At 38.8% G+C, this 27,956-nt stretch overlaps 1 protein-coding gene across 1 annotated transcript in view; it reads right to left on the bottom strand.

Annotated features, from left to right (window-relative positions):
* Nucleotides 1–6,534: 6,534 nt before the first annotated feature.
* ADAM23 (ADAM metallopeptidase domain 23) overlaps nucleotides 6,535–27,956 on the bottom strand; it is a 162,835-nt gene continuing 141,413 nt past the window's right edge. The window contains exons 24-26 of the mRNA XM_007469990.1: nucleotides 27,607–27,718; nucleotides 15,723–15,813; nucleotides 6,535–8,324 (exon numbers count right to left, since the gene is read on the bottom strand). Coding sequence (XP_007470052.1) covers nucleotides 8,276–8,324; nucleotides 15,723–15,813; nucleotides 27,607–27,718 — 252 coding nt within the window. The 3' untranslated portion in view covers nucleotides 6,535–8,275. The remainder of the gene's footprint in view (nucleotides 8,325–15,722; nucleotides 15,814–27,606; nucleotides 27,719–27,956) is intronic.

A 27,956-nucleotide genomic window follows, 5' to 3' on the forward strand; every position in this document is an offset into this window, starting at 1 on the left:
TCCCTATTCTCAGCTCCTGTACTAAACTATAATGTCCAGCATCTGGGTGTCATATTTTCTGACCCAGCATCTAGCAAAGATCTTTTATTTAGTAGACGCTTGTATTATTTGTTGACTCAGTGAAGTTTTCTAAAATGTAGGATGAAAAGGGACATTCATGTCAATTTTCACTTAGTTTTGTAACAGAAAATGGTTTAACTCAACAGAGGTAACAGAAAAATCCCATTTCTTCTCTCACTTGACATCCTGCAGATTTGCAAGCTGATTAACACATTCATTCTCAGGTGGAGTAAATTTTGTCGGAATACATTTTTAACCTTTTCCTTTGGTCTTGCTATCCTCTCTCTCTCTCTCTCTCTCTCTCTCTCTCTCTCTCTCTCTCTCTCTCTCTCTCTAGTTCTAACAAATGGCCAGAATGTACATTTAGAGAGTGAAGTTATTACAATACAGATCCTCTAAACTGGGACACTCCCACTCTCTTCTAGTGGTGGCAGCAGTGGTTCCAGTAGTGATTCCCAGCAGAATCAGCCCACAAACATAGGCAGAAACCTCAGCACTCTCTCTAACCAATGGTAGATATGGCTTTGGAGCCAGGCAGCCACTAAGCTGCTTTAGCAAGCATTGAGACATGCCTATTTGCCGACACTGGACCAGTTCATCTCCCACAAATGAGCACATCTGAATAAGCTTAGCACACGAAGCACCACCAAAAGGGAGTAGCTTCAGGCAGGCTGTCTTTGATCCTCTGTGGCTTTTCACATCCACATGAAACAGCAGTAAGTTGACATATAAGTGGCAACTCATGAGAACGCCTCTGTGACCCTTCACACAGCCACCTGCAGCCCTGACTGGGGTCAAGGCCACGTCTGCGCACTCACTGGAACTATCAGATGATTGCAGGGGCCACACGTGAAAACGTCTCATTATTTGATGCAGAACTTGGGTCCACTGGGGCTCAATCCTATGCAAAGACAAGTTCTGTTTGCGCTGCCTTTATCCACACAGTGTTTTTGAAATATGAATTGGCTGCATGATTTGAAAAATAGGAAATTTTAGATACATATCTGGACTTAGGGCTTCTCTAGAAAGGTAAATGGGAGGGGCAACCAAGGGCCCAATTTTCCACACGGTGACCACTGGCTGGAGCTGAACAGAGACAGGGTGTGTACTTTCCGGCTCAGCTCAGGCTCCTTCACTCTCTCATCTCCTAGACTGAGTTGTCCTACTCGTCTGGGGAACTGGCTCCTGCAGACATTAAACGGTTCACCCTTGCTTCACAGCCATTTCACCTATGTAGGAAAAGCAGTTTAAACCTACTGAGTACCGTCCATTCACTCTCTCTATGGGAGTGACATTGGCTCAGTAGCGGTAGCGCTGTCTCTTGCTGTAGGGTAGACGCCTCATTTACTGTTTTCAGTTTTCTCCCTGACACCTGGGTCTGAAGAAGCAGGGAGCTTTGCTGTAAGCTCATTTACCTCCTGAGGCTGGAAGCTATTTAAAGCTCCAAAGAGATCTGAAGAACTCTTGACACCCTCCTGATCATTCAGGATGAAGATTTTTCTGTTTTGTTCTGTTTTGCCTTGTTTTTGTAGGACCATTCAATTTACCGGGCCGATTTGGCTTTCAGTGATCATCACAGTCAGATAAATGTTCTCGTGAGTGAACTCTATGGGGTCACAAGTGCAGCCTTTGCAGCCACACCAGGGCAAGTGTGTGTGCTCACAAAATCAGCTGGCAAAGGTGCATCAGCAGATCCCAGCGGACAACTATTTTCAGGTAATGAGGGATCATGGCATTTCCTTTCTCTCCGGAAGTCAGGTACGTGACCAATAACTTGTTCTAGTCAAGGAGCCAGAGAGGCTAATAGGTTTTTGAAAAGATTGAGGAAGGGTAACCTTCTCTCCAAGGCATAAAAGATAGATAAACACTAACTTTGGTGGACCGGAGGTGAAGCTGAACTTGGAAAATGATTTTGACCCCTCATTAACTGACTTACTAAATGTTGCTCTTAAAGCATTTATGGTTCTTATCCACCCCCTCACGCCAGACTGAGATTAGCCAGGGATTGTTATGCTAAGAAAATATTAGAGGTTTACAGGTCAGGTCAAGAAGCCCTCTATGTCATTAATGACAGCCCCAAATACTAAAGACTGATCCATGATGAGTTCATCAGTGGAAAAATATCTAAAAATACAAGGTTTTTTTTTTTTGTTTTTTTTTTTCTTGCGTTATGCGGGCCTCTCACTGTCGTGGCCTCTCCCATTTGCGGAGCACAGGCTCCGGACGCGCAGGCTCAGCGGCCATGGCTCACGGGCCCAGCCGCTCCGCGGCATGTGGGATCTTCCCGAAACGGGGCACGAACCCGCGTCTCCTGCATCGGCAGGCGGACTCTCAAGCACTGCGCCACCAGGGAAGGGAAGCCCTAAAAATACAAGGTTTTGACGGAGAAGCTCATAATCATCATCATCACTCAAACAAAAGAAATCCAGATATCTGAAGCAGAAAACTAGATCTGAATATTACAGGTTATTCTACTCCCACGGCATTTGTAGATGGACTTCCTTCTGTCAACCAAAATGAGCCCAGGTTAAACATAACAATAAAAAAAAAAAGAAAAAAAAACATAACAATACGTGATCATGGTTTGAAGGTCCAACTACACTGCCTTTTGCTCAAGTGCCACCTCCTCCGCGAAACCCTCCTTGATCTCAAGGGCAGGGATAGAGTCTCCCTCCTCTCTTCTGAGGCACTTAATTACTTAATGTCTATTGGGGCACTTATCACATCGAATTTAAATGTTACATTTAAAAGATTGAGAGCTCAGAGTCATTGTGTCCTTGAGACCTGGCACAGTACTGTAGAATTTTTGTAGATCAAGTTCAGGAAAAGTAGGAAGGAGAGAAGACGGTGGGGGCTGGGATGGGAGAGGGGGGTTGGCGGGCTAGCAAAATGGAAGGAAACACAGGCCAGGTGGAAGGAAACAGACATTTAGCACTACTTACCCGAAGTGTCTGAGCTCTTCTTCGTGGGTCTTGAAGCATATGCTGCTTCCTGTGCCTTGAGTGTTTCCCACTTTATTAGACTAGTGAACTTGTCATCTTTCAAGATAGTTCAACACTCATTTTTGGAAAAGCCTTCCTACACCCCTCTTCCCACATCCGTTCTCTTCTATTCATTTCCTACATGATTTAGTTTACTTATCACCTTGGGCTCAGAGGTTTTTGATTTTGTGATTTTCAACACATGTCTCTCCCTGCTAAACTGTGAACAACTTTAGGCCAAGAATTTTCTTTTGTTCCTTCAATTCCCAGGAAGAGTTCCCGGCACAGAGGCTTAATAAATGCTTGTCGAATGAATAAATTAATGAGTAGAAATCCCTATCTTTCGTACATTAACCTAAAGGGGGCCTGCATTAAATTTGAAAAGTTACTTAGGATCCCATTGTGAGCATATGAATTATCTACCTATTTATTCATATCAAAGTTTTTTTTTTTTTTTTTTTTGCTGTGCGCGGGCCTCTCACTGTTGTGGCCTCTCCCACTGCGGAGCCCTGGACGCGCAGGCCCAGCGGCCATGGCCCACGGGCCCAGCTGCTCCGCGGCATGTGGGATCTTCCCAGACCGGGGCGCGAACCCGTGTCCCCCGCATCGGCAGGCGGACTCTCAACCACTGCGCCACCAGGGAAGCCCCATATCAAAGTTTTGACTCTAGGGCTGCTGTTCGATTTTCTAGGAAGTTTTTGGTTTCTGGGTCACCTTTCACAGTCAGTTACCAAGGGAGCAAGGAGAATTCAGTACGATGTCAAACTCAAAAAAAGAATGAGAAAGGAAAACATATAAAAATCAGATAATTCCTTTAAAAGTCAAATATGAATTGTACTCTAATGTTCTTTCTTATTTAAAGTATAATATTCATGTTATTTTAAGTGTTTCATATTTCTTTTATTACATGAAATGACATAGAAACAAATGAACTATGGTGAGTGGACATAAAATTTACATAAGACTGTTCAGACCTGGGCAGAAGAGGCTCTTTGAGGGGAACTGTAAGTAGGGTGACTGTGGGAGGATAAGAATTGATGGAGACTAGAAAAATAAACAAGGGTGAGGCCATGAAAGGCAGCCAGCACTTTAAGTCACATTTTTAAGTTTGGACTTTATCCTAAAGGAAATGAAGAGCTCCTGCAAACTCTACCAGAGGAATGATGTGGTCAGATTAGGCTCTTTCCGTGTTACTGCAGTGCATACATGTGAGGTACACGTGAGATACATATGGCTGTTGAGCACACACCAAAGCATGGCACTGGGGAGGGAGAGGAAACACTGAGAGACCTTCATGAAGAATGAATATTATTTGATGACCAATCCCATGCAAGGTGTGAGGAAATACCTTCCTTCTTTGAATGTTTCTGATCATACAATTTAGATAACCAAATACTTCTATTTTCTTTTTAGTTTGATTCTAATGGTACCAGGTCAAAAGTGTGGATGCTACGACTAGCCATCCCCTCTTTAAACCCAGAAGAGAGACACTAAAGAAAAAAAAAAAAAAATGGTAATGATATTATCCTAAGGTGGTTTTTTTCCCTGACTTATAAAAAGCAAAGCATTTCCAATAAATCCACTGAAACTGAATCCTAATCAGCAATATATTTATCATTAATCAGAGATTTTATTTTGCTCCATTGACTGATTAAATTTTTAGTGAGCCTTTGATTAAGAGACCAGTGCTAAAACTCTTGATCGTGTCAGGCACACAGCCGCTTAATCAACAATACAAGAGAACACAGAAAAAGGGTTTAAGAAAAATGATCAAAGTGAAAAGCTACAACACTCAATGTTAACAAAAGTTTTAATATACACTTGACTACAGATGCATACAATGACTACTGAATCTCCATCCATAGACAGCCAACAAGGTATGAATGAATTTATTAACTTCCAACAAAACTCCAGGTTGTGCACTTAAAAAACTGGAAACTATTTAAAAATAAAAATTAACAATGGAAGCAACAATGCTATAAAATATGATGGGATTACTTTAAAGAAAGTGTTCAAGTACTGTTTGGAAAGTTCTTCAGACACTAGTCTTTGAGAAGTTTGTACATTTCCCATCTTTGCATAGTAAAAAAAGAAAAACAGAAACTAAACCCACACACATTCCACTTGGTAAAACTCCACAGCTCTACGTGAGTCATGTTTTATAACATGCACTTATGTGTACTGCTCATTTATCTAATAGGAGTAGCTCTAATTTGATGGGCTCATGCAGTATCCCAGGGTGAGCAATGAAGTCAGCGCACATCTCCTCATCCATGTGTTATTAACTAACGTAGCAAAAGTAAGCAGGTGAAATGGGAACTTGTCATCACTTAACACTAACTCTTGTTGGATAACGTTAAACAGTGATATGCTTGGGTTTTGAGCTCAGATGAATAAAAAGGCATATTCACACCACAAGAATCAGCAAATGAATGGCATATGCAAGAGAAAATACAACAGAGCTTGAAACTACATAACCTAATACCATCAAAAATAACTATACTCCACTGTTCACAGCTGGTATGGTTGCATTATCTTTCATAGTCATACACAGATAGCTTAAAGCTTGTGTATTTTACATATACACACAAATAATTTAACACTGGAGCACAGGTTTCATTACCTATGAAATTGCCAGTGTAACAAAAAGTTACACTGACATTTGCCATATGTACATAATATTTGGGGACCACTGTGGTCTGATTTAAAACATAACATCGCACGTTTACAATGTTGTTTGTGAAATGCTCAAAAGTTAACAATAGATTTAACTTGTTTGCACTACCATGGTTTTGTATCTATTAAGTCACCGTGGTGCCTCTGGAACAGCAGTGAAATGTGTACGGTGGACTCAGCAGCAGCTAAGTATCCACTAATGAATAGGACCCAGCAACAGAGAGATATAAACAATGTGGTGACAGGAAGAGATGCTGAGTAATCTGAGTTTCCTCCAAGCTTCCTCTAAGAGCCCATGCCGCTTGGTAGAGGGATACACCCTGTGTCTTATGAAGCCAAGAGTATGGCTGATAAACCTTGTAGGTAGCCCTGTTAGTACGATATAAACATACAGCTAGTTCTAGAGAAAGACTGCATACCTGTGTAGCACCTAGGACTCAGAAAGCAGTAACAGGATTAAGATGTTAGGTTATGGTTTGTTGTAACATATAGAAATTAAGGGTTCTGCTCTATGATTGCAATACTTCCACAATTAAAGATAACTTGGGGAAAACCCCACTGTTTAAGCAGTACAGTTTTAGGACTTAATCCTTTGCAAAGTCCAAGCAAGAGTGGTGAGACTGGTGTCATGAATCTCGCTGAAGAGGAATTTAAAGCTCAATCTAGCAACTAATTTGGTTGTCATGAAGTGACTAGTACAATTGGATGTCCTGTTTCTAAAAACAGGACATTAAAGAAGTGTGGGCTCTTTGGGGGCCTTCAGTAAAACTCATCTCTAGAAGGCTGCTCACTGAAAGGATCATGTACAAGTTTTTACATTCAAGACAAAGCTGGGACCAAATTTCTTTATGAACATATACACTTAACACTTGAACAAAAGCTATCTTGACCATAAATGGAAGAAGAATTCAATGACAGTGAATTAAATTTAGAGGGACCTGGGAACCCAGATTACATCTGCAAATCTGCCGGGAGGGGAAAGAAGGATGTGAATTTGTATATAGTAGAATCCCGTTGTAATCCAGCACAACATTCCACGGACCAGCCATACACTGTGGGCCAAACAAGGTTTGTTGAAAATACAACACACAGAAGTAAAGCCTGTTTTAACAATGCTCACAAGAAGGTAATTGTTGTTTCCGTCCCCATTACCAGCTTTACAGTGGGTATCTACCATATATATTTTGAGGCAGGAAGTTGAAAGCATGAATGAAATATTGACAATAATAGACATGAATAAAATGGAAAGGTTACCTTCTTCCTCAAGCTTTCAACATTTAAAAATTATTTTTCAATTTAAGGCTTTAAGTTTATCCTCCTTTCACATTAAAGACAGGGAAAGAAAATTGTCAGAACCAAAAACTAAAACCATGAGCTCGGCACTTTTGTGATTAATTTGAGAGGGTGTCCACTTTGTTACATTATATACATATGTTTATAATGACATCCAAAAAAATTTAGAGACTTAGTACATATATTTGCATTTACATAATTTTTATATTTTTCATATGGGTTATTTTGTTCTTTGTGTCCCCCACCCTTTGTTTATTTTTGGTTTCAAGCATTTCATCTCATTCAAGCATTTCACTTTTTAATTGCACCTGTTTTGTGCCCCAAATCCCTGAATCTGTGGCCACATCTGTCTTTTTTTAAGCAAACCTAAGAATCACTGTACAACATGTTACAAGAGAGAAGGACAGAGACAGAGAAAAGAACCCAAAGAGATGGGGAGCAAACAATAAATTCAAACTTACAGAGAACCTTTACAAGAGAAATATTTCAGTACAGACAAGTGAAAACGATGTGTCAAAATCTCTTATTTCCATATTTACATTTATAAAAGAACTATACAATAGCTTCATTGTTCAAATTCCAGCTCCCATTTCCAAAGGATGCTCGGTCCAGGAGAAAAGAGAAAAGACAACGGGAAAGTGAATCAACAAGAGCAGGGGTGTGTGGAGCTCCTCGTGGCCTGGTCTAGACTAGGGGGCTGGGGGTCAGGCAGCTTCCATGGGCTCATCTGTCACCTTCACCTTAGGAATTCAGTTGCAGGTTTTGCTGTGGATTGGCTTGCTAGCTGCTTGTTGTATATATGCCATGCAGATTTTACCCTTTGATCTTCATGCCACTGGAGTGTGTCATTGGTAGGAAAGGAAAAAAAAAAAAATCATGCCAAACCATTTAGAAGATATTAAGTGCCAACAGGCTGAGGAAAGAAAAAAAAACATTTGCTATTTTTTAATGGTTCTTTTATTGCACTTAATTTTTGTTGTTGTTCCTTCTTCCTTTCATTGGAAAAAAAAAATTCTGAAATCGTTCTTTTCATAACATTGTCTTTTGCTCCCTTTTATTGACAGGTGGTGGGAGGAGGTTCTTTGAAATTATTTCCAAAAAGGACAGTTTTCTTTTACCCCATCCCTGTCACCCCAACTTTAGTTCTGTAGTCATTACCACCCAGTGTTTTTGTTTACAGACTTAATAGCTCCGGAAACGATGCTGCAAGTATGTCATACCCAGAATCCAACAGTGCAAGATGCCGTTCATCCAGTGCCGCTGATTCAGATGGGGCCTTGCTGAGTAGGATCGAACCTCCTCTTCTTGACATTTCTTCCAGAGTGCGTCAAAAGAAGATGCAAGCAGAGGGGAAAAATCCACAATATCAATCAGATCGTGATGAGAGAAGGGTAATGATAATGACAACAATGCTAGTTCCAGAGCAAAGTAATCAACTGGCCCCAAGGCAGATTTTCCCAAATAACTTGAAATTGAAACACAGAACAGCTCACACTTTTGGATGTTGTTACAACCTCCCTGCCAGTGTATATTCATCTATGAATACCAAAAGAAGCTTCAAGCTGTTCATTGTAAATCACAGAAAGCCTCAGCAGCCCAATTTGTCTGTTTCAGAAGTAAATGACATGGCTAATTTTAACTAGATGTTAAATTATTCCAGGGAGGCTCTCCCACTTAGGGGGCTATTAGCAAAACTAAGAAAACTTCTGCAGGTCTTATAGCTACTTCCATCCAGAACTTGAGAGTCCTATATCAGTGGATCAGCTTTTGTCAAAGTGGAAAAAACAAAAACAAACAAAAAAAACACCTTTGCTCTACTCAGTTATCTTGCTGCCTTGGTGGTGTGAGCTCTTACCCTACTCTGGAACAAGCATTTTTCTTACCTAGAAAGTTGAAAACCTGAGTGCACAGTAAGACAGTACACTCAAGGGAGAATGGACACAGGCTTGGGTTAGTTAAGCAAATGCAGCAGCTTAGCTTAGTCTGAAGTAAGCAAGTTAAAATGCCTTGCTCACGGTGTCCGGTCTCCTAAAAAGAGGTTCCTATGTTTAAAAAGAGAAAAGAAAGAACCAGCAAGACACTACAAGGCAACAACAAAAGTTAGTTGCAACCTCCCCGTGGTCTGGCTTTATGTGGGGCATCAAGCAAGGGGGCTCATGCATTCGGTCTGCACACTGAGCGGGTGCAACGCAGCTGCCACCGCGGCATCATGCAAAACTGGAGACCAACGAGTCCCCAGGATCCCTCATCCCCCTGCCCACTCACTTGGGGCCAGTTGGATACCCTTACCGCCCTAAGTACCAAAAGGATTACAGTATATTCCTCCTCGCCCAGAGGTAATTCAAAATCAAAACAATACCAAAGCTCAAAATATGTAGAAAGACATCCTGCAAAGTTCTTATTTTTTTCCGAGATGACCACTTTTATGCTTCTCTTTTGAAATAGCAAAAATAAACATCTTTAAAGAAAATCTCCCTTCTCTTTTTTAACGTTTTCATTATGGCATCTTCATTAATGGCTTAAGCATGTGGATCACTGGCTAACATGTAGTGCAAACACTATTTCCAACAGTGCTACTTTTTTCTCTTCACCATTCCCCACCCCTTCAACCCTCTTTTGGGTCAGTATTCTTCAAAGCAGCCATTACTGAAGCTGCCCAGGAAAGAGAGGTGAGAACAGAAGTCTCCCGTGATGTATCTGTCACTGAGCTAATTTACTTCAGAGCACAGGACCTGTGTCTCTACCTATGTTCACTGCCCTTGAAGGTAGATGTATAAGGAACCACACGTCCTGCAAGTCAGGTGGGGAAAAACAAGGACTGCCTGACCTTGTGAAATGACCCTGATGGACTAGGAGCCCCAACCTATTTAGATATGTATTGCTGGAACTCATGAGAAATGTTAAACTAATGTCTCCCCAATTAAAAACGGATGTGGAGGAAAGATCAAGTGTGCTCATGCTACCCATGTAAATGACTATATTGCCCTCATTCAAATTCAGGGAACATCAGATAAATAGCCACGTTTACGGTCATAATGGCAATGTGGTTCTTTTTTATTTTGGCTGCACCGTGCAGCTTGCAGCATCTTAGTTCCCTGACCAAGGATCAAACCCGGGCCCACGGCAGTGAAAGCACTGAGTCCTAACCAGGAATTCCCTGGTTCATTTTTAAATGGAGATATGAAATTCCATTTCAGCCTGGCATACAGGCAACCTCTAGTGTCCAGAAGCTTGTGCTCCTTTTAAAAGTCAGTTTTTGAAGCTTAGATTGCATTTTTTATACAAAAAATGTTCTCCAGTATGACTGGACTCCCAGGGCAGACCAGGAGGCCAAGCCACCCTCCTGTCTATGGGAAAATGGACTCTAGAAACTAATGCAGAATTCCAGGACCACGTTTCCTCCACTGATGTCCCAGCAGGGAGAAAGGGGAGCCCCGTGATGAAGACAGACAGGGATACTCCTGCAGCAGGCTGACTTTGAGGGATCCTCAGGGGTAAAGTGTAAAACCACTGTGGGCTACTGTGTGTTGAGAACTGCCTGTCAAGTCTTTTTGTTCTATTTTAATGTGAAAGCACTACTCTCATGCGTAGATGCTTGCTGCTTTTCTTCCACAAGTGTTTCCTCTGATAAACCTCTGCTCACTAGATTCTGAAGGCAGCTCACTTTTTCATCATAACCTGCAAGGCATTTCTGGATCATTATAAAATATTAGTGTAATCCATAAACCCTGCACTGACCCAGTTTTCATCCATTTTCGCTACTTTTGAAAAACCTGTACTTTTGTCTTCTATATATTATATACATCTATACAAAATTTTTAAAAAGCACTTCAGGTAACAATAACCATCTTGGAATTGCAAAGTCTCAGGTCTTCTTTTAAGGGTATGTCTATCCACCACTAAGACCTTCTTTTCTTTCCATAATGAGTCATCACCTGCCCACCAAGAATCCTTTGCCCAACCCTGCCTCCTTGGTCACCTTAGACTGAGTTCCCTTCCCCAGGGGTTGAGTCAGGGAGCTGGCCTGGGTCTTTCTGGTCAACCCAACACCACCACCACCTGTGAGGTCTGAGTGGGAAAGTGCCTAACCCAGGAGTCGCAGGTACTAAAGGAATCAGGCTCCTTATTTTGCAATGGGATATGGTCATGGAATTCAGATAAGCAGCAATCTGGCTATCCTCCTCATGTAAAGACTACCTAAACTTGATCCCATTTCCTAACTCTATAAAAATGAAAAGCAAAAAAAAGAAAAAAGGACATTTGCTTTTTTGAGAAAATGTAATTAGCAATATTAAGTTCCTTTCAAATTTCATCCAATGTGACATTCAAACAATTCGGTTAACTTTCCTTGTGATAATCCAGATATGGTCCTTTAAATTTCATTTATTGCAAGCACCTAAACAGTCTTTTCTTTAGCACTTCCAATGACAAGGAACATAAGCCAAACAGAATCTCCTAGAGTTCAAGTCAGGCTCAGTAAGGACTTGTATCCCAAGTAACTTCTCATAGAGAGGAAACCACCTATGTAATTCCACAGACTTATTAAATTAACACTTTTAATGTCAGGAGGAGCTCTGCCAGGCTAGGACGGCCACTCCTGCCACCAAATCCCATGCAGAGAGCAAGCAGCGGAATAATAGGACATGGCAACAGTCTTCCACAGACTGAGATTATAATATGGTTGGAAGAACTCAATATTCATCCTGAAATCTTGTGATATGAATTGCCAACAAACTATGGCATCATCTATTACCTTCAAGTTATTTTCCTACCACCACCTAGAATTCCTCTTTTCTACTACCATTGCCTATGATGTTGATATATTTTATGTGCATATAAATGACCATATTGTTCACATCAAAATTCCTGTCTTCAAATTTAAGGAATTCAGCTAAAAAGCCATATCTAGGTTAATAACAGCAATTCTGTTCATTTTTAGATGGAGAGATACAATTTTTTTTTTTTACATATTTGTCACTTTCCCTAAGCTTTAGAGAATGATCCTAAATGCTACTAAAACGATCCTTCATTTTCTCGATTTTTTCCAAAGTCCAGGGAAAGCAACAGCTCTAATGACCTAGTGGAGCAGCATTATTATTCAGCACTGGATAAGGGCCAAGAGTCTCCAACCAGAGCAGAGGTTCGCAATCTTCCGCAGCACAATTCGTAGCTTTATTTAGTGTGTGTAGGGATGGAGAGAAAAAAAGAGCATGGGGTGAGTGTAAATCGATGCAGATGTGGTGGAAAGTTGGACAAATTGGTGTGCCAAGGGCCTATGTTCAGTTTTCACAGGATTTCTCAAAGAAAAATCCTGACACCCTCAAAGACTGAGAGTTCATAGACTGAATTATCCCTTAGCCATCTTCATACTTGGAATATGCAATTAACTGAAGTTACTAAAGTATGCCTACCACATTATCCAATACATCAGAATATTAAAAAAAAAATAACCTACCAAATGAGGCATTTTTTTTCTTTTTAAGAGTTTCACAACCTTGCTCATGCACGTCTTAGGTTAACCAAAACTTTCAGACTCTACTCTTCTGCTAAAAAGAAGTAATCTAAATTCATATTATCTTTTTGACCACAGCAATCTTGATAAAGCTTCATTATCACTTTACACACACAAATATGTACACATTCACACATGCATGTACACTCACATATGCTTATGCTTTTACCACCTATTTCAGGGGAAATGTGGTTTAAAAAAAGAACCATAAAGAACGGCAGACAGGGGCTTCCCTGGTGGCACAGTGGTTGAGAGTCCGCCTGCCGATGCAGGGGACGCGGGTTCGTGCCCCGGTCCGGGAAGATCCCACATGCCGCGGAGCGACTGGACCCGTGAGCCGTGGCTGCTGAGCCTGCGCATCCGGAGCCTGTGCTCCGCAACGAGAGAGGCCACAACAGTGAGAGGCCCACGTACCGCAAAAAAAAAAAAAAAAAAAAAAAAGAACGGCAGACAGTGTCAGCAGACAGAGCACGGCTGTATTTCTCATGCATACTCTAACAGATTATGTTTGGTATGATATTTCCACCACATCTATGTTACTCAGTGTTATACCTAAAGAAATGTGACATTAGGAAAAAGCAATACTAATATATTTTCCTTTAATCTAAAAGTTTATGTACCCTCAGATTCTTCAGGCTGCTTTGCCAATTTCCCGTCTAGTAATAAAAACCCATTTCAGGAGGGATTTCCAATAAAGGTGTTTAGAGCAATCCTTTTTAAAAACTGTTTTCAACTTTTGATTCTAAAGAAAGCACTTTTGTATCTACGCTGAACTCAATGAAAAAACTCTTAGTTTCAGTTCAACTAGCAAATAATTTTACTTCCAAATCACCTCTAGACTAATCATCTCCCAAACTGTCCAAATGGTGGGAAAACCTAAGCTTTATCATTCAGCACCCAAAGCTTTTTATTGCAAGGTGTAAGCAGTTATTTAAAGTTTAATACAAACCACATGGTTACTATTAAAATCTAAAGATCTAAACTCTGAAAATATAAAGCTCCTCATGGAGCAACCAATGGCACAAAGAGTAGCAGCTTGTCCGAATTTAAACGGCTAAAGCGACGTGTTCAAGAATTCTGCCTTCATTTTTTTCTTTTTTTCAGGGCATACAAATATTTACTTCGCACTACTGTGTGCCTCCTACAATGTCTTCCTATAAGGGTCATAGGGATGGGAAGGGGTATTGACACAGCCCAGCCGAACACGTGTCTGCACGGCATCCCCACAAAGGCTGTTTTTCTCACCTCGCTAAGTATCCATTTCTCCCCCTCTTTTTGTGTGTGTGTGTGTGTTCTGATGATTAGACATCTCTCTAAGATATAAATAAACCATACGGGCCTAATCCACTTATATACACAGTGATAAAGGCTTTTTTGTTTTTCCCCAAAGAAACATGCAATTCAAGCTGTGAGCTAGGCCAGGCCACTGTTTTGAGGTCCTGCTACAGAACAGTGCTCTTATCTCCAAATGCTGAAGTGGTACATCTGTCACTGCAGGTGTCTGGGTGGCAAAGATGCCCAGGAGACTCTTCTCCGGGCCTTTGAAACTGAGGTTTCCTAACACTAAGGAGGCATAAGCCTGGGCACGAGCCCAATTTATTTTTCTTGAGGCATATTTATGAAAAGGTTCAAAGGAGCATTCTAGAATGATAACAGATCATGGAACTACTGCAACATACAATGACATTTTTACAGTAATGAGACACTGAAAAGTTTTTGCTGGAATTAGGTCAGCCCAAACAAACATATATTCTTTTGTTAGGTACCATGTGAGAGACTCACCATCTGGGCAATATTTTGTTAATACCATACAAGAAATTTAAACAGGACTTGTTTACTTTGTGTGTGTTTTTCAAAGCATTTTGATGCCAAAATTACTGTTTCGCCAAACAAGTGCAAGTTTATAAATATCTCTGTAGAAAAGAAGTCCCATCTGATAACACCTTTCCAACTTGAAGCCACTCAAAACCTTGTAGGCTTATGCATTAAATCTTAATATAATAACAAAATTAGCAGAAAATGTTGAATTTATTTAAATCATCTATTGGTTTGTTTTTCTTTCATAATCAGTTTCTAATAATAACATTTTACCTGGTTTAAATATATTGAATTCAGAATTCCAAACATAAAATAGAATAAAGTTCATAATTAAGGCAATTATTCAGATGATTCCAGGTCAGAAACTTTCAGTTTCAACTGAAACTTTCAGTTTCAATTTAGGTCAAAAACTTCCTCTGTTAAATAACCAGATGGAGGCAAAGTGGGTTTTCAATTTGGGTAATGGTCTTATTTCCTGCTTAAATTTGTTTCCCCAGATCTAACTGAAACTGAATTGATCACAGGGAGTGTTTGGCACAGTAGGTCTTATCTACAAATCACAATCATCAAGTCATCACAGCATGAAAAGGTATAAAAGGCAATTATCCAATGAATTCAAGGTATGGAAACATCCAAACTGGATAAATTAGGTCCAAAACTTTGGACCACAGTTAAGGTTTGTTGGTGATTATCTGGTGTGTCTATTCAAACAAACTTACTTCAGTGATCAATGTACAATCCAAACTGAAAGGTCATATGAAAACACAAAGGCCTACCAGTCATGTCAATATTAACAGTTCATTAGAAAATAGTAAGTGTCACAAAGCCACAGACTTCAAATTCCAATGAGAAACCAATTCAGTAGGTTAGGGAATTAATAAAACTATTTTTAAAATCTGTTTTTTATACAATAATGAAGCTTTTCAAATCACAAAGCTATACATGTGACATGTGAAAAATAAGAACCAAATGGTTACTTAGGTTGTGAAAATTTCAAAATGTCAATGGCATATACACCAGTTTTAAACAGATACAAGGAACTTATATCCACTTATTTCCAATGACATAGTTTCCTTGATTATCTGCATATAAATAAATGTTTCTCAGGATGCTTTGCTCCTAAAAGTTATTTTATCAAAGAACTTCTCCTTTAAGCAGTGCACGTGAATGCCTTCTACATTCACGCTTTCCCACTTGCCTGAAGATGATATTTGAGGTTCCATGTTTCTTCTTTTCTGACCCATTTCGGAACAAAAATATTTATTTTTAGCAGTTTTATTGTTAAAACTCGAAATCTGGTAGCAGGAACTCAAAACTTAGTTATGTAAGCAGAAAAGAGAAGTGCCAGAGCCACTGAGAAGAAGACATGCGGCATTGCTTACTTAAATCCCCATCCTGTGCCCCCAAGGACAATAGCTGCTACCAGGATGGCACCAGCGATGGAGCCTATTATGAGATTGGTGGCACTAGGACCTGTGACAAAGGATCATGGGAAGAAAGTCATATGAGCCGACCACTTTCATTACCACCAGGGACAGGCAGATAAGCGGTTTCAGGAAGTAAGTCCCCTGCATAAAAGATCGCTAAACACTTAAATCGCCTTTATTTATAGACAGCTACTGCTTGGATTCATCTACCTGGAAATCTAAAGTTTCTGCACCACTGACAGAATAATTCATTCCATTCACCTTTTTCAGAATTTGAAGCAAATTATGGATGCCCAATTGCTGCCGTTGCCCATCTTTCTCCTCCTCCCCTTTCCCAGTATCACGAATCAAACAAGTAAAAGAGCGAATAAAGAACATGACTGCGTTAGAATTCATTCAATCTGACTGGCAAATGAGGGCATGAAAAGAAGGAAAACTATTCCACTGAAATGCTCTTTCAAGCAGCACATAAAGTTGTCTGAATGCTACATTTTTTTATCCCCCGTTGGAGACAGTTAAAATTTAGAAGTCGGAAGGAGGGTATCAATAAATAATTAGAAACTTTGAAGCTCTCAAAGAGCTTCACTGTACAGACCTATACAGTGTTTACACAGCAACATGGGGTTCCAAAGACAAGATATAAAGGAAGCATAAAATTCATTTGGGTAATTCTGTAGAAATGGGAAAAAGATTCCTTAGGTTTGACTGGATCTACCTTCAATTTTCCAGTTATTGCTAAGAGAAATCTGAGGCTTAGAGATAGTAAAAAAAACAAAAAACAAAAAACAAAAAACAAACAAACAAAAAAAAAAACAAAGAGAGAGAGTCGGAAAGACAGCAAGAAAGAAAATGCAAGGTGGCGCTTCTATCAGTTGTTTAAGAGTTGAAACATACAGTAAATCCTCTCCACCCACATGGAAAATACTTTAGCTCACTGTTTTTAAATGTAAGAAACGCTAACTTCAGCAAACAAATTATTCTAAGTATCACAACTTCCAGGATGCTAATATGCAGGTCCAGTGCTCCTAACGGCAAGCCACTTCCAGTCCTAACTATACATCTCTGCTCCCACGAGGCCAATTTTCATAGTTCCCCTAAAATCCTGAGTTTGTGTATACATTCATTTCTGTGTAAAAAATTCTCTTTTCTGCTCACATCAGTGCCCTCAACTGTGTACATAAATGGATGCCACTTTTAGCAGCACCAAAATTGTGTGCATTATATGTTTTTACTCGGAGACCACCCAGTGCTGTGGGCATGAGTGGGGAGGTGGAGGATGAATGAGCCTGGGGGACAATGGGAGGCTGGGGGATGTGGTCTTCACAGGCTAACCACTGAGGTTCTACAGAACACAAATCTCTGTGGCCTGTAGAGACGCGCTGAAAATAATAAATAATAATGAGTGCAGGAAAAGCAGATTACCTACTGTATATTGAGCACTTACTACATGCCGGGTGCAGTTCTAAGCTCTTGACAAATATTACTTCATTTGGTCCTCACAAAAACCTTACGAGATAGGAACTATGATTATCCCTGCTTAACAGATGAAGAAACAGAGGTTTCTAGAAGTTAATAAGTGACAGAGGCAAAATCTGAACACAAATTTGTCTGACTCTCAAGCTTATGCTACAAATTGAGGGTCAGCGAACTACAGACCACAGGCCAAATATGCCCCCGATGCTTTTTTTGGCAAAGAAATTCTATTGGAACACAGCCACGTTCATTGGTTTACATACTGTTTATGGCTGCTTTCATGCAGAAACAGCAGAGGTACGCACAAGGCTATGACAGACACCCTGCGGCCTGCAAAGCCAAAACAGTTTACTATCTTTAAGATTGCTAAACATTATCCCATTTAGCTGTATTTCCTCCCCACATTTTTTTCTGCTCTTGTTCTTTTTTTTAAATTTTTATTTTATATTGGAGTATGGTTGATTAACAATGTTGTGTTAGTTTCAGGTATACAGCAAAGTGATTCAGTTATACATACACATGTATCTATTCTTTTTCAGATTCTTTTCCCAGTTAGGTTTTTACAGAATATTAAGCAGACATCCTTGGGCTATACAGTAGGTCCTTGTTGGTTATCTATTTTAAATATAGCAGTGTGTATATGTCAATCCCAAACTCCCACATTTTAATAAGGAATCAAATTTTGAAACAAACTTTCAAAAAATTTGTATTGCCATCTACATTCCATATGCTTTAGAAATGATTTGTACTTTACCAGCTCAGAAAGCATAGGTTGGGATTAGAATCAATACATAATCCATAAGAAATGATTCCTGATTTATAATTATAAACTAAGGAGTAGAAATAAACGCAAAAATCCCAAACAAAACCCAAAAAAAAGCTCTGTGGAATCCTCAGTGACTAAATGAACATTAATATTACCAGTTGAACCAAAAAGTGTTAAAACCATCTATGTCATACTATGTGGATCTTATTTTTAAAAAGCTATATTTCTGTTTTTAGCAATTATGGCAAAATTTAGAATTTCAAGGAAAAAAACCAGTAAACTAGTAGACAAAAAGAGTGCAGAAACCAAGTTAAATAAATAAATCTATTTTAAAGAAAAATATATATGCTTATACGGACTTACCTGTCACAACCAGAAATAGCCACAAACTAACAACAGTGGAAGGGTAGATGAAACAGGTTGGTAACAAAGACTATGCCTTACAGCAAAGGCCTTGGATTTTGCCCAGCTCTAAATTTTTCCAAGGGAAATTAATTAAAATTCATCCCTTCTGTTAGTACATTTCAGTTATGGCCAATAAATAATATAAAATGGAATTTATATACTATAAAATGATATAAAAAATGGAATTGGGATGATTTTTTTTAGAAAACTACCTTTCTTCAAGGAGGAATTTCACATAAATGTATATAGAATTTCTCCTGCAAAAGGAATGTTGCTTCTGTATATAATCCAGTTAACAGACCCAAAGTGAAATTTTACAGGATAAAGTTCTTGTTTTCTCTAAATATTTTACCTCTGTCATATACAAGTAAGTAAGGAGAAATAAAATATTTATTTTCTAACAAGTAAAGAGAAATAAAATATCTTTTCCAGTATTTTAGCTTCCCTTGGGTTAATAAGCTTCACAGTCCATACAGATGGGATGTGAGTTAGAAGATCCCAGTCTAGTCAAAGCCCTTCAGTCAAGGGGAGAGAAAGCTTAGGTAATCTTCAACACAAAGTGAGACCTCTGGACTCCCTCCTCTCTTAATGCTATTTTGGTGCCGGGGTCTCCCAGGCCCGTACTGTACTGTGTGCAGCAACTAATGGGACTAAGGAGGAACATGTGTGATGTTAGCAACAAGCCCGTGGTTTGGAGAGGTTGAATAGAGTTTATCTGGTGTTTCCTTAAGATACTAGGAAATCATTCCTGGGCCACTAGGGAGGGTTACCACCACTACACTGAATAGAAAAGACAGCATGTGTGGGGTAATCCTGTTATTTGTAAATGCTCTCTCTGTAATTAGAGGGGGAAAATATTAGGATAATCTTTTAGTCTACAGATTGGCAACCTCATAAAAGCAATATCCCATGGAGAAATGACAGCTGTTGCGAGGATGTGGATCAAGTACAGAGTAACCTAAGTTAAAGCACCAATGAGGAGAGCTGTATTTCCGTGTAGGGCAAGTGGCACACAATATATTTATTTATACACTGGCTATTTTTAAGACAAACACACCAGATAATTTGCAACTGTTCACTTACGGTTTGCACTTAATATCTTCCCTCTCTTAAGGCTCCTTGTTTCCAAATATTTATGTAAACTTCTGATTTGAATGATTAACCTATTCTATAAGAAGGAAATAAAGGCAGTATCCTGAATATCTTCTTTTTTTAAAAAAATTAAGCTGAAGCCTCCTATATCACTCTAAATAAATGGAGGAAATATTAGTGGCTACATTTGGATTATCTTTAAAAGGTGCTACAACTGTTGATAATTCCTAGCTGTATACGTGGATCTATTTGACTGGTGAAGATTAAACTTGTTATAAGAATCCTAACAAACTCTCATATAAAAGCATTTTTGTCAATAGTTTGTCCAAAAAAGTCTGCATCTTAAAATTACTTTTACAAATGGAGGAGCAATGGAAGCTTTTGGACCATTGCCTTAATTGTGAAGACTTCATAAGCACCCCAATATTATTTTATGCCCCACATTGTTCCAGACAGGAGAAGGTTCTCCACTGCACGAGAAAACCACAGGACACAAACACATCCAAATCACACCACAAGGGGCACTACCACGGGGAACACAGCAATGAGACAACACATGGGGGAGTCAGATGCCAAGGGTCAGCTCACACGCCAGGAACCAAACAGAAACACTCCGAAACGCAGAAAGATGCTTACTCTATTCCCCACCCTGTGCCTCCAAAAATCACCCCCAGGGCCAGAATGGTGCCGGCCACGGCACCTATTAGCCTGCTTGTGGCCATGTTCACTGTGTGGAGGGAAAACGGAGATTTTTTTAACAAAGGAAATTAATTACACACTGATTTCACTAACATACATATATTCTGTTCAGGAAATGCTTTGAAAGTCAGTTAAAGATTGAGATCCTTGCTTTAAGATTTGAAGTTAAGATCTACATACACATTGCAAGTATTTGAGGATGATTTTGAATTTACGTTCAAATTCCACAAATGCTACTTAAAAACATAATCTTTTATAGATACTTTAAACATGTAAATAATCTAATTTGAGTTATAGGTCCTACACGGAGTGAGATAAAATTAAAATGTAATTTTAATTGCATAACAGCAAATCTGTATTTTGGTTATGAAAGTAATAAACCATTACTATGCTTTTTATAAACTTCTCAAACCATGAAATATGCCTAAGAAGCTATATCTTTTTTAAAATTCAGATCTTATTCCAATTTTGTGAAAATCCTTACAAATTTAAAACAGAATATATTTCAAATGAACCACATTTTTACCTGGAAAGTTACTTTATCTGGAAAAGTGTATCTCAAATAACCTGCAATGTTTGGGACACACTTTGCATTGGGACATTTAGTTTTTGTTTATAGTCTCCAGTGTATGAACTACGCACTGAGAGAAAGTTAGGGTCTCCGGGCAACTGTCTTAATTGCTTCAAACCATGCAGTAGCGGAGGGCTGAGTGGAGACACTCCAACCCCGCACATCACGACTTCTGTGAATAGCTTTGGCGTGTTGCAAAATGGGCCTGGAATGAGCACAGGTCCCCAGCGTTCTCTGCATGGGCAAGATGAAGTTTAGCATTGAAGGAGGGAGGCAGGTTATTCAGGGTTGAACGTGTCTGTGTGGCTGTGACTATACATGCAAACCCGTGGACAAAAATGCACTTTAACTCACATTTCTATGTGAATCAAAAGTACTGGCTTCAATCACTTTACCAATTAAGACCGAAATTAGCTTCCACAAGGCTGCATTCACACAGATTGTGTGTTATGGGAAACAAAGAACTATGACTCGAAGTCACATTTTTTTAAGGCTTAATATTGGGCTTGTTAACATTTTGAGCTAAATATTCTCCCAAAGAAGAGAGAGGACCTTGGTGAGCAACTGTATAATTGCTTCATTTTATCACAGAGCAAATAATCTGAGTGAGAGATTCTAGTTTTATCATTAACTAAGCACACCTGAGTTGTTCTTAAAATAACGAGAGAGATGGGGGACACAACAAAAAACAGAGAAAGTCCATGGAGAGCATTGAGGGGAAAAGAAAGAAGAGCAACATATAAGGTGGTGGCAATGTTTTCCAAATATGACAGTACATTATAATTCAAAATAACCTAACTGATGGCTCAGATTTCCAAATTGTGGAGGTAAATATTGGGGAGAAGGGTATTCTAGATCGAGTGCCTTATTTTTTCTTTTCTTTGAGTCCTTAGAAAATCATTGCTTTCAGAATACTAAATTAACCAGGATACATCACGTTATCACTTTTTTTTCTTTTTTCCCTTAAGTTTTAGGCATTGGCCCTCAGACCCGAAGTACGTGAGAGTATTATTACCTCGTTAATTCTTATATAAGCTCTGTGTGGTGCTAAATTACAGGAAACACACACACATCTCTGTAAAACATAATGATAAATGAATATTTGTTATTTTTATAGTAACTGTATGAATGATGACTAAAAATAGCTATTTTAAAAGGCTTTTTGTATTTGCTATGGATGTAATTTCTCACTGCAGAACCGAGAGAACTAGGCAATCAATCATGCAGGTGTTAGAAACAACCAGAGGACTAAGACTTCTGCAGATGATTCAAATATGTATTCAAGATAAAGGGATATAGTCTCTAATCTCCCCGGAGCAAGAACAGTTATCTCCAATTCTTAACCGATGAGTAGTCAACACCAAAGCAACATAAAAGTAAGTGGAAAAATCGCTTTTTCAAAGGTATCCTCTCCCGTCTTTGCTCTCCCTCCCTCCCACTACTTTTAATGGTGGTATACTAAAAATATATGTAAAAATCCATTTGATTCTTTATCATGATACTTGACAGGGTTATCTCTTTCAGTAGGTAGCGACTCAACGTGTTTTCAAACTGGCATGAATTCACTGAGTGGCTCACGGGTGGGTGGATTTGTACAGAGGGAAAATATTCAGAAACCAAGGTCTCAGCTGCTCTTCACAGCTACAAAGAATTTATCTTCTCATTGAAAAAAAATTCCTTGGATCTTTAGGGGCCTATGATCTAGTTTCACTTCTGTAAGAATTTATTTATTATGTGACTGTATTTGTTCATTCACTCACTCATTTGTTATCTACCAAATGCCTTTTTTTTTGGTTCCAGAAAATACGGTGTTAAGAGTAAGGGAGCAAAGAACACAGTTTGGTTAAAGATTAAGTATAGTATTTATTTCTAATCTTAAATTTTAACAAGATAATATATCTCTGCAGAAAGAATTTTGGTGCACAGAGTACAAATGATGGCTTTGATGCCTCCTGCCTTTGAAGTATTAAAGGATGCAGGATTATAGCCCCTTTTGGTTCATTGGAATCACACAGATGAAAATAATGCAGCTTTTTGTTTCAGAAAGTCTCTAAAAGTAAGAAAAGAAAAAAGCCAATCACTCAGTTTCAAAAGCACAATTTCAAAGTGTCTGAAGCATGACTAGTCTGTGGAAGAATTCTACGTATAAAATAGAAATTCCTAAGAAAAGGAAAAATTTCCTACTTCGTATCTTGATATTATATATGTCTCAAAAATTCTACCTCATCACATATGATAGCAGGGACCAAGATTAAAAATAATAATAATAATCCAGCAAACAACCGAAAGAGGAAAACAAAAATGAAAACAAACTGCTAAATGTTAATAATATAATGCTTCCTTTGACAAGCAATGGATCAGCGAATAAGCTTAATCATTACCTGTTTTATTTTTTTCACCCTTTCTACTTAGTACTGCTATGAAAACTAGCAGCATACCTTAACACCCAGCTTTAACTCAGGCTGTGTGCGATAACAGAAAGAAAACATTGGGCTGAAGATCAGGTGATCTACGTTTTATTGTTGGCTCTGCACCTAACTGGCTGTTAACCTTGCTAATTTAGTTTTCTCATTTTTAAAACAATGGGTCTGAACTGAATTGCCGCTAAGGCCCTTCCATCTCTGATCCGATGATCTGATCATAATGAAAGGGTCTGACCAAAGCTTCCCAGGACCGTTCTTTGCCCTTATATATATCAATGAAAACATTTGACATGTTCCAGTTTCTTCTCTTTCCTCCTACAATGGTGCTGCAAACCAACCAGTGAGAAAAGTCCCATTGTATTTCGTAATAAGCACTGCGCAACGATGTCTACACGTTACAGAGATTACTGGTACTTGACGTGGTTCTCCTTACAGCAGGTGGAAATTCTAGGTCTTCTAAACAGAGTTCAAACATATTTTACCCTTGTAGAACAAACCAAAATAATTTCTTTCAGGGAGTTCAGTGGAAACAGGTTGGGAGAAGAGGGACCCAGAAAAGTCTTCATATGTAAAATGAATGACAATGTAGAAAACATGAATGAAGTAATATGTGACAGAAAATCTTTTTTAAAAAATCCTCGCCCGCATGGTTTTGCATTGAGATCCTGTTTCTTGTCTTTTAGTAATTTTGATTTGAGAGTCGGAGCAAATAGTCTAGCATGTTTTAAACAGTGGGTTAACGGTGGACAACTTTAGCAAGTACAGGGTGACTTCAATGGCAATACTTTCGTGAGTATTTTTCATCCCTACCTAGATGGAGAAGTTGAATTTTTATTCTTCCAGGAACCTATAGTTAAAATGAAAGGAATACCCAAAACACATTGGTTCATTTCTGACTTCCTCAAATCAATGGAAACAGAGTCACAGAATTCACCTTTATTTTTTACTAATTTGGTCTTGATCCAACAACAGACCAATTCAGTCATGAGAAAGAATGTAGAGCACAAAGTTATAGAGAAAAACTCTGGCACCTCATACAGCCGCTGAACCTACAGTCAAGGAAGTACTGATTGTTTCAATACCTTGAGTTCATTACTTGTTACTCTTCAGCAAGGCAATACAACAAATGGATTCTGATAAATGGAAAATCAGTACTACATGCACCATTTCACTTCCTTTATATATTCCCACGGAGAAGGGATGTGATATTTATTGAGTGCCTACTATGTGCAAGGATGTGCTGACTTTTAAATAGTAGAGAATCAATAAATATTTGCTATCTGGATTAAAAAATAGAAGTAAAGTACCTAGTTTCTCTTTTACCATCTTCTTTTAACCAGAATACCAAAAATCTACAGCCAAGTGTTTAAATTTTTATTTCTGTTGTTTCCCATTTTCCTAGTGTATTACTGGAGTTTCCTATAGAGGCTGAAAAGATATAGACGACCGTTATAGATAGAGCCATTATTTAGTTGTTCTAAAATTGCTTGACTTTTCTGGAAATCTGATAACTTACAATAATAACTGCTCTTTGTTTATATCAATTAATGGCTTTTTTTCAAATGAATCAAGATTATTAGAGATTCATGAGGGTTTTAGAAATTTTAGAGCCAATTGGTAGGTTTACTCAAATGATTCCACTGTCTTCATTAAGAATTAAAAAAAAAAAAGAAAATATGCAATAGGAAAGAAATTTACCAGAATGCTAACATTGATTACCTCTGAGTTGCCAGATTAAGAATGATTTACATCCTCTTTTGAATCTTTTCTGTATTTTCAAAATTTCCTACAATAAAGCTGAATGATCAAAAAGGTTATCTTTAGAAGATAATGAAAACTAGCACCACATGAAATGGGAAGACAGCAAAACAAAACAAAAGGCAGCTATGGATATTCTCTTCTCTAGAATGTAGCTGTTTACTTTATGCTTCAAAATAAGTTTTCTAGGCACAGGTGAGTGAAGGAACGAGGAATAGAGAGAACCAGACAATTAATTATCCCCTATCCTACATAATGAAAAAGGACAGAGTCTAAGCCACTTTAGCTCTGCTCATCTCTTCAGGCATCCTTATACATCACTTAAGGAAACAGCATCTAGATCTTTAAGAGAATCACAGACATGCTATGGAGAGAAAATTTGGAAAGCATGAATCTCTCCTTCTTGTCAGAGCCTAAATCTTCTCTAAATCTAAGTTCTGAAGGTGGATCCAAGAATTTTTTTGTACTAATTTTAAAGTAACGAAAGACTAAATGTAAAAGTGGAATTGGTTCCTTTTCAGAAATAGAAGGAGAACAGAAATAAACTGTGAGGGTGTGCTTGTGATTCTTACAGCATCTTAATATCACGGCATATTAAGCAAACTCATGAGAAGTGTTTTAACACACCCACTCCTACTGAACATTACACATGCACCCAAATCAGCCTAAATCTCTTCAGGAATTGAGGACTATGGAACTTCATATGCTTTCGAAGTCATAGTTTCCTATGTGGACAGTACTGAAGCTCAGAGAGTTCAAAGGCACTTTCATCCAAAATTAAGCAGATCAAAATGTCACTATTTCTATATGTATTTTTCCTACCTGCAGGAAAGAAAAGCATGATAGTTATTTACAAAATACTGTTAGCAGTACCATGAAAAAGAAGAACCTGAGGTACAATGCCCATTGGTGTACAACATTCGTTCTAGTAATTTTTTGGTTTCTCAGGTACAATGCTATAGATGCTATAGTAAGCCTACTGTAACTGATGACTTTTCTAGATCTTTGAAAATCATAAAATGGGTTGGGAATGGGAAGAATAGTGAGAAAGTGACTATCATATTTATAATGACATAGGCTACATTATAACACGATGTAAAAAAAGAGAATAGGCCTGAGTTTGGGCACTTGGGTCCTGGTCCCCACCCTGCCTCTGGTTACCTGAGTAACCATAGTATGTCACCTGACCTCAGGGGCTGAGAGTTCCCATCTACAAAATGTGGGTGGTTCCAGTCAGAATGGCCATCACCAAAAAATCTACAAACAATAAATACTGGAGAGGGTATGGAGAAAAGGGAAACCTCTTGCACTGTTGGTGGGAATGTAAACTGATACAGCCACTACAGAGAACAGTATGGAAGTTCCTTAAAAAACTAAAAATAGAACTACCATAGGACCCAGCAATCCCACTACTGGGCATATACCCTGAGAAAACCTTAATTCAAAAAGACACATGCACCCCAATGTTCACTGCAGCACTATTTACAATAGCCAGGACATGGAAGCAACCTAAGTCTCCATCGATAGATGAATGGATAAAGAAGACGTGGCACATATATACAATGGAATATTACTCAGCCATAAAAAGAAACAAAACTGAGTTATTTGTGGTGAGATGGATGGACCTAGAGACTGTCATACAGAGTGAAGTAAGCCAGAAAGAGGAAAACAAATACCATATGCTAACACATATATATGGAATCTAAAAAAATAAAAAAGGTTCTGAAGAACCTAGGGGCAGGACAGGAATAAAGACGTAGACGTAGACGTAGAGAATGGACTTGAGGACACGGGGAGGGGGAAGGGTAAGCTGGGACAAAGTGAGAGAGTGGCATGGACATATATACACTACCAAATGTAAAATAGCTAGTGGGAAGCAGCCGCATAGCACAGGGAGATCAGCTCGGTGCTTTGTGACCACCTAGAGGGGTGGGATAGGGAGGGTGGGAGGGAGACGCAAGAGGGAGGATATATGGGGATATATGTATATGTATACACTGATTCACTCTGTTATAAAGCAGAAACTAACACACCATTGTAAAGCAATTATACTCCAATAAAGATGCAAAAAAAGAAAAATGAGGGTGGTTCTAGATGGCCACTGAGACTCCTTCTAACTCTAAACTCCTTTTAATGGCTGTGGTTAAAACAAAGTTCCAGTTCTTTCACGTTTTCTCTTTGAAATATTAGAGGTCTGTGAAGTATTCCAATTTCTTCCTAATCAAAAGTGTGCTTAAGCAGAGCGCGGAAGACTACAACTTCCTTCTGGAAGGACTCAAGTAGTGAGGAATGACCGGAGTCTCATGTCAGTGAAAAAGAGTTTATCTATTAAAAAACTGGCACAGCTTAGACAAACTATAAAATGATTAACATCCGTGATTATGGAAGAAGAATGAGGTTTAAAGAAAGGAAATCGGTATATTTACTTCTTCCCAATCTCCGTTCTAGGCTAACGGGTAATTTAAACATTTTTTTTCAATGTTATATTACAAGAACCCTTAATTCTGTAGTGATATGAATCATACATTTTAACATCAAAAAGAGATATTTTTATGTGTCTCCTGTCAAATCTATGAAGTTGTTATATTGGCGCCACTGGAAGAGTACCAATGAATTCAGTATGCAAGGAATTGAAACCGAAATCACACAAACCCTTGGGTCCTTCGTCCTTCGGCGGGTGCAGGCTCCTAACTGGATCCCGGATACTGCAGTCTGTCCCTGCCCAGGTGAAATCACAGATGCAGGTGGCTTCATTACTACACACCTGTGAAGAACAAAGAACAGAGATGCGCCATTTTCGCTGCACTTGGTGGAATAATGGTGATAAATGTAAAAGGGACATGGAACAAGGCAGAGGCTTTAAAACCCGTTGGGAATTTTTAAAAATTTCCCATGGTTTTGAATACTAGACAAGGGGAAATAATGTATAGATCCAATAGTTGGATGATGTTTTTTTTCAGTTAATTATAGAAAAATCAAGAATAAAAGGAAGAAAATTTTAA

The sequence above is a fragment of the Lipotes vexillifer genome, unplaced genomic scaffold, assembly GCF_000442215.2.
Source record: "Lipotes vexillifer unplaced genomic scaffold, Lipotes_vexillifer_v1.1 scaffold341, whole genome shotgun sequence".
NCBI classification, from domain to species: domain Eukaryota; kingdom Metazoa; phylum Chordata; class Mammalia; order Artiodactyla; family Lipotidae; genus Lipotes; species Lipotes vexillifer.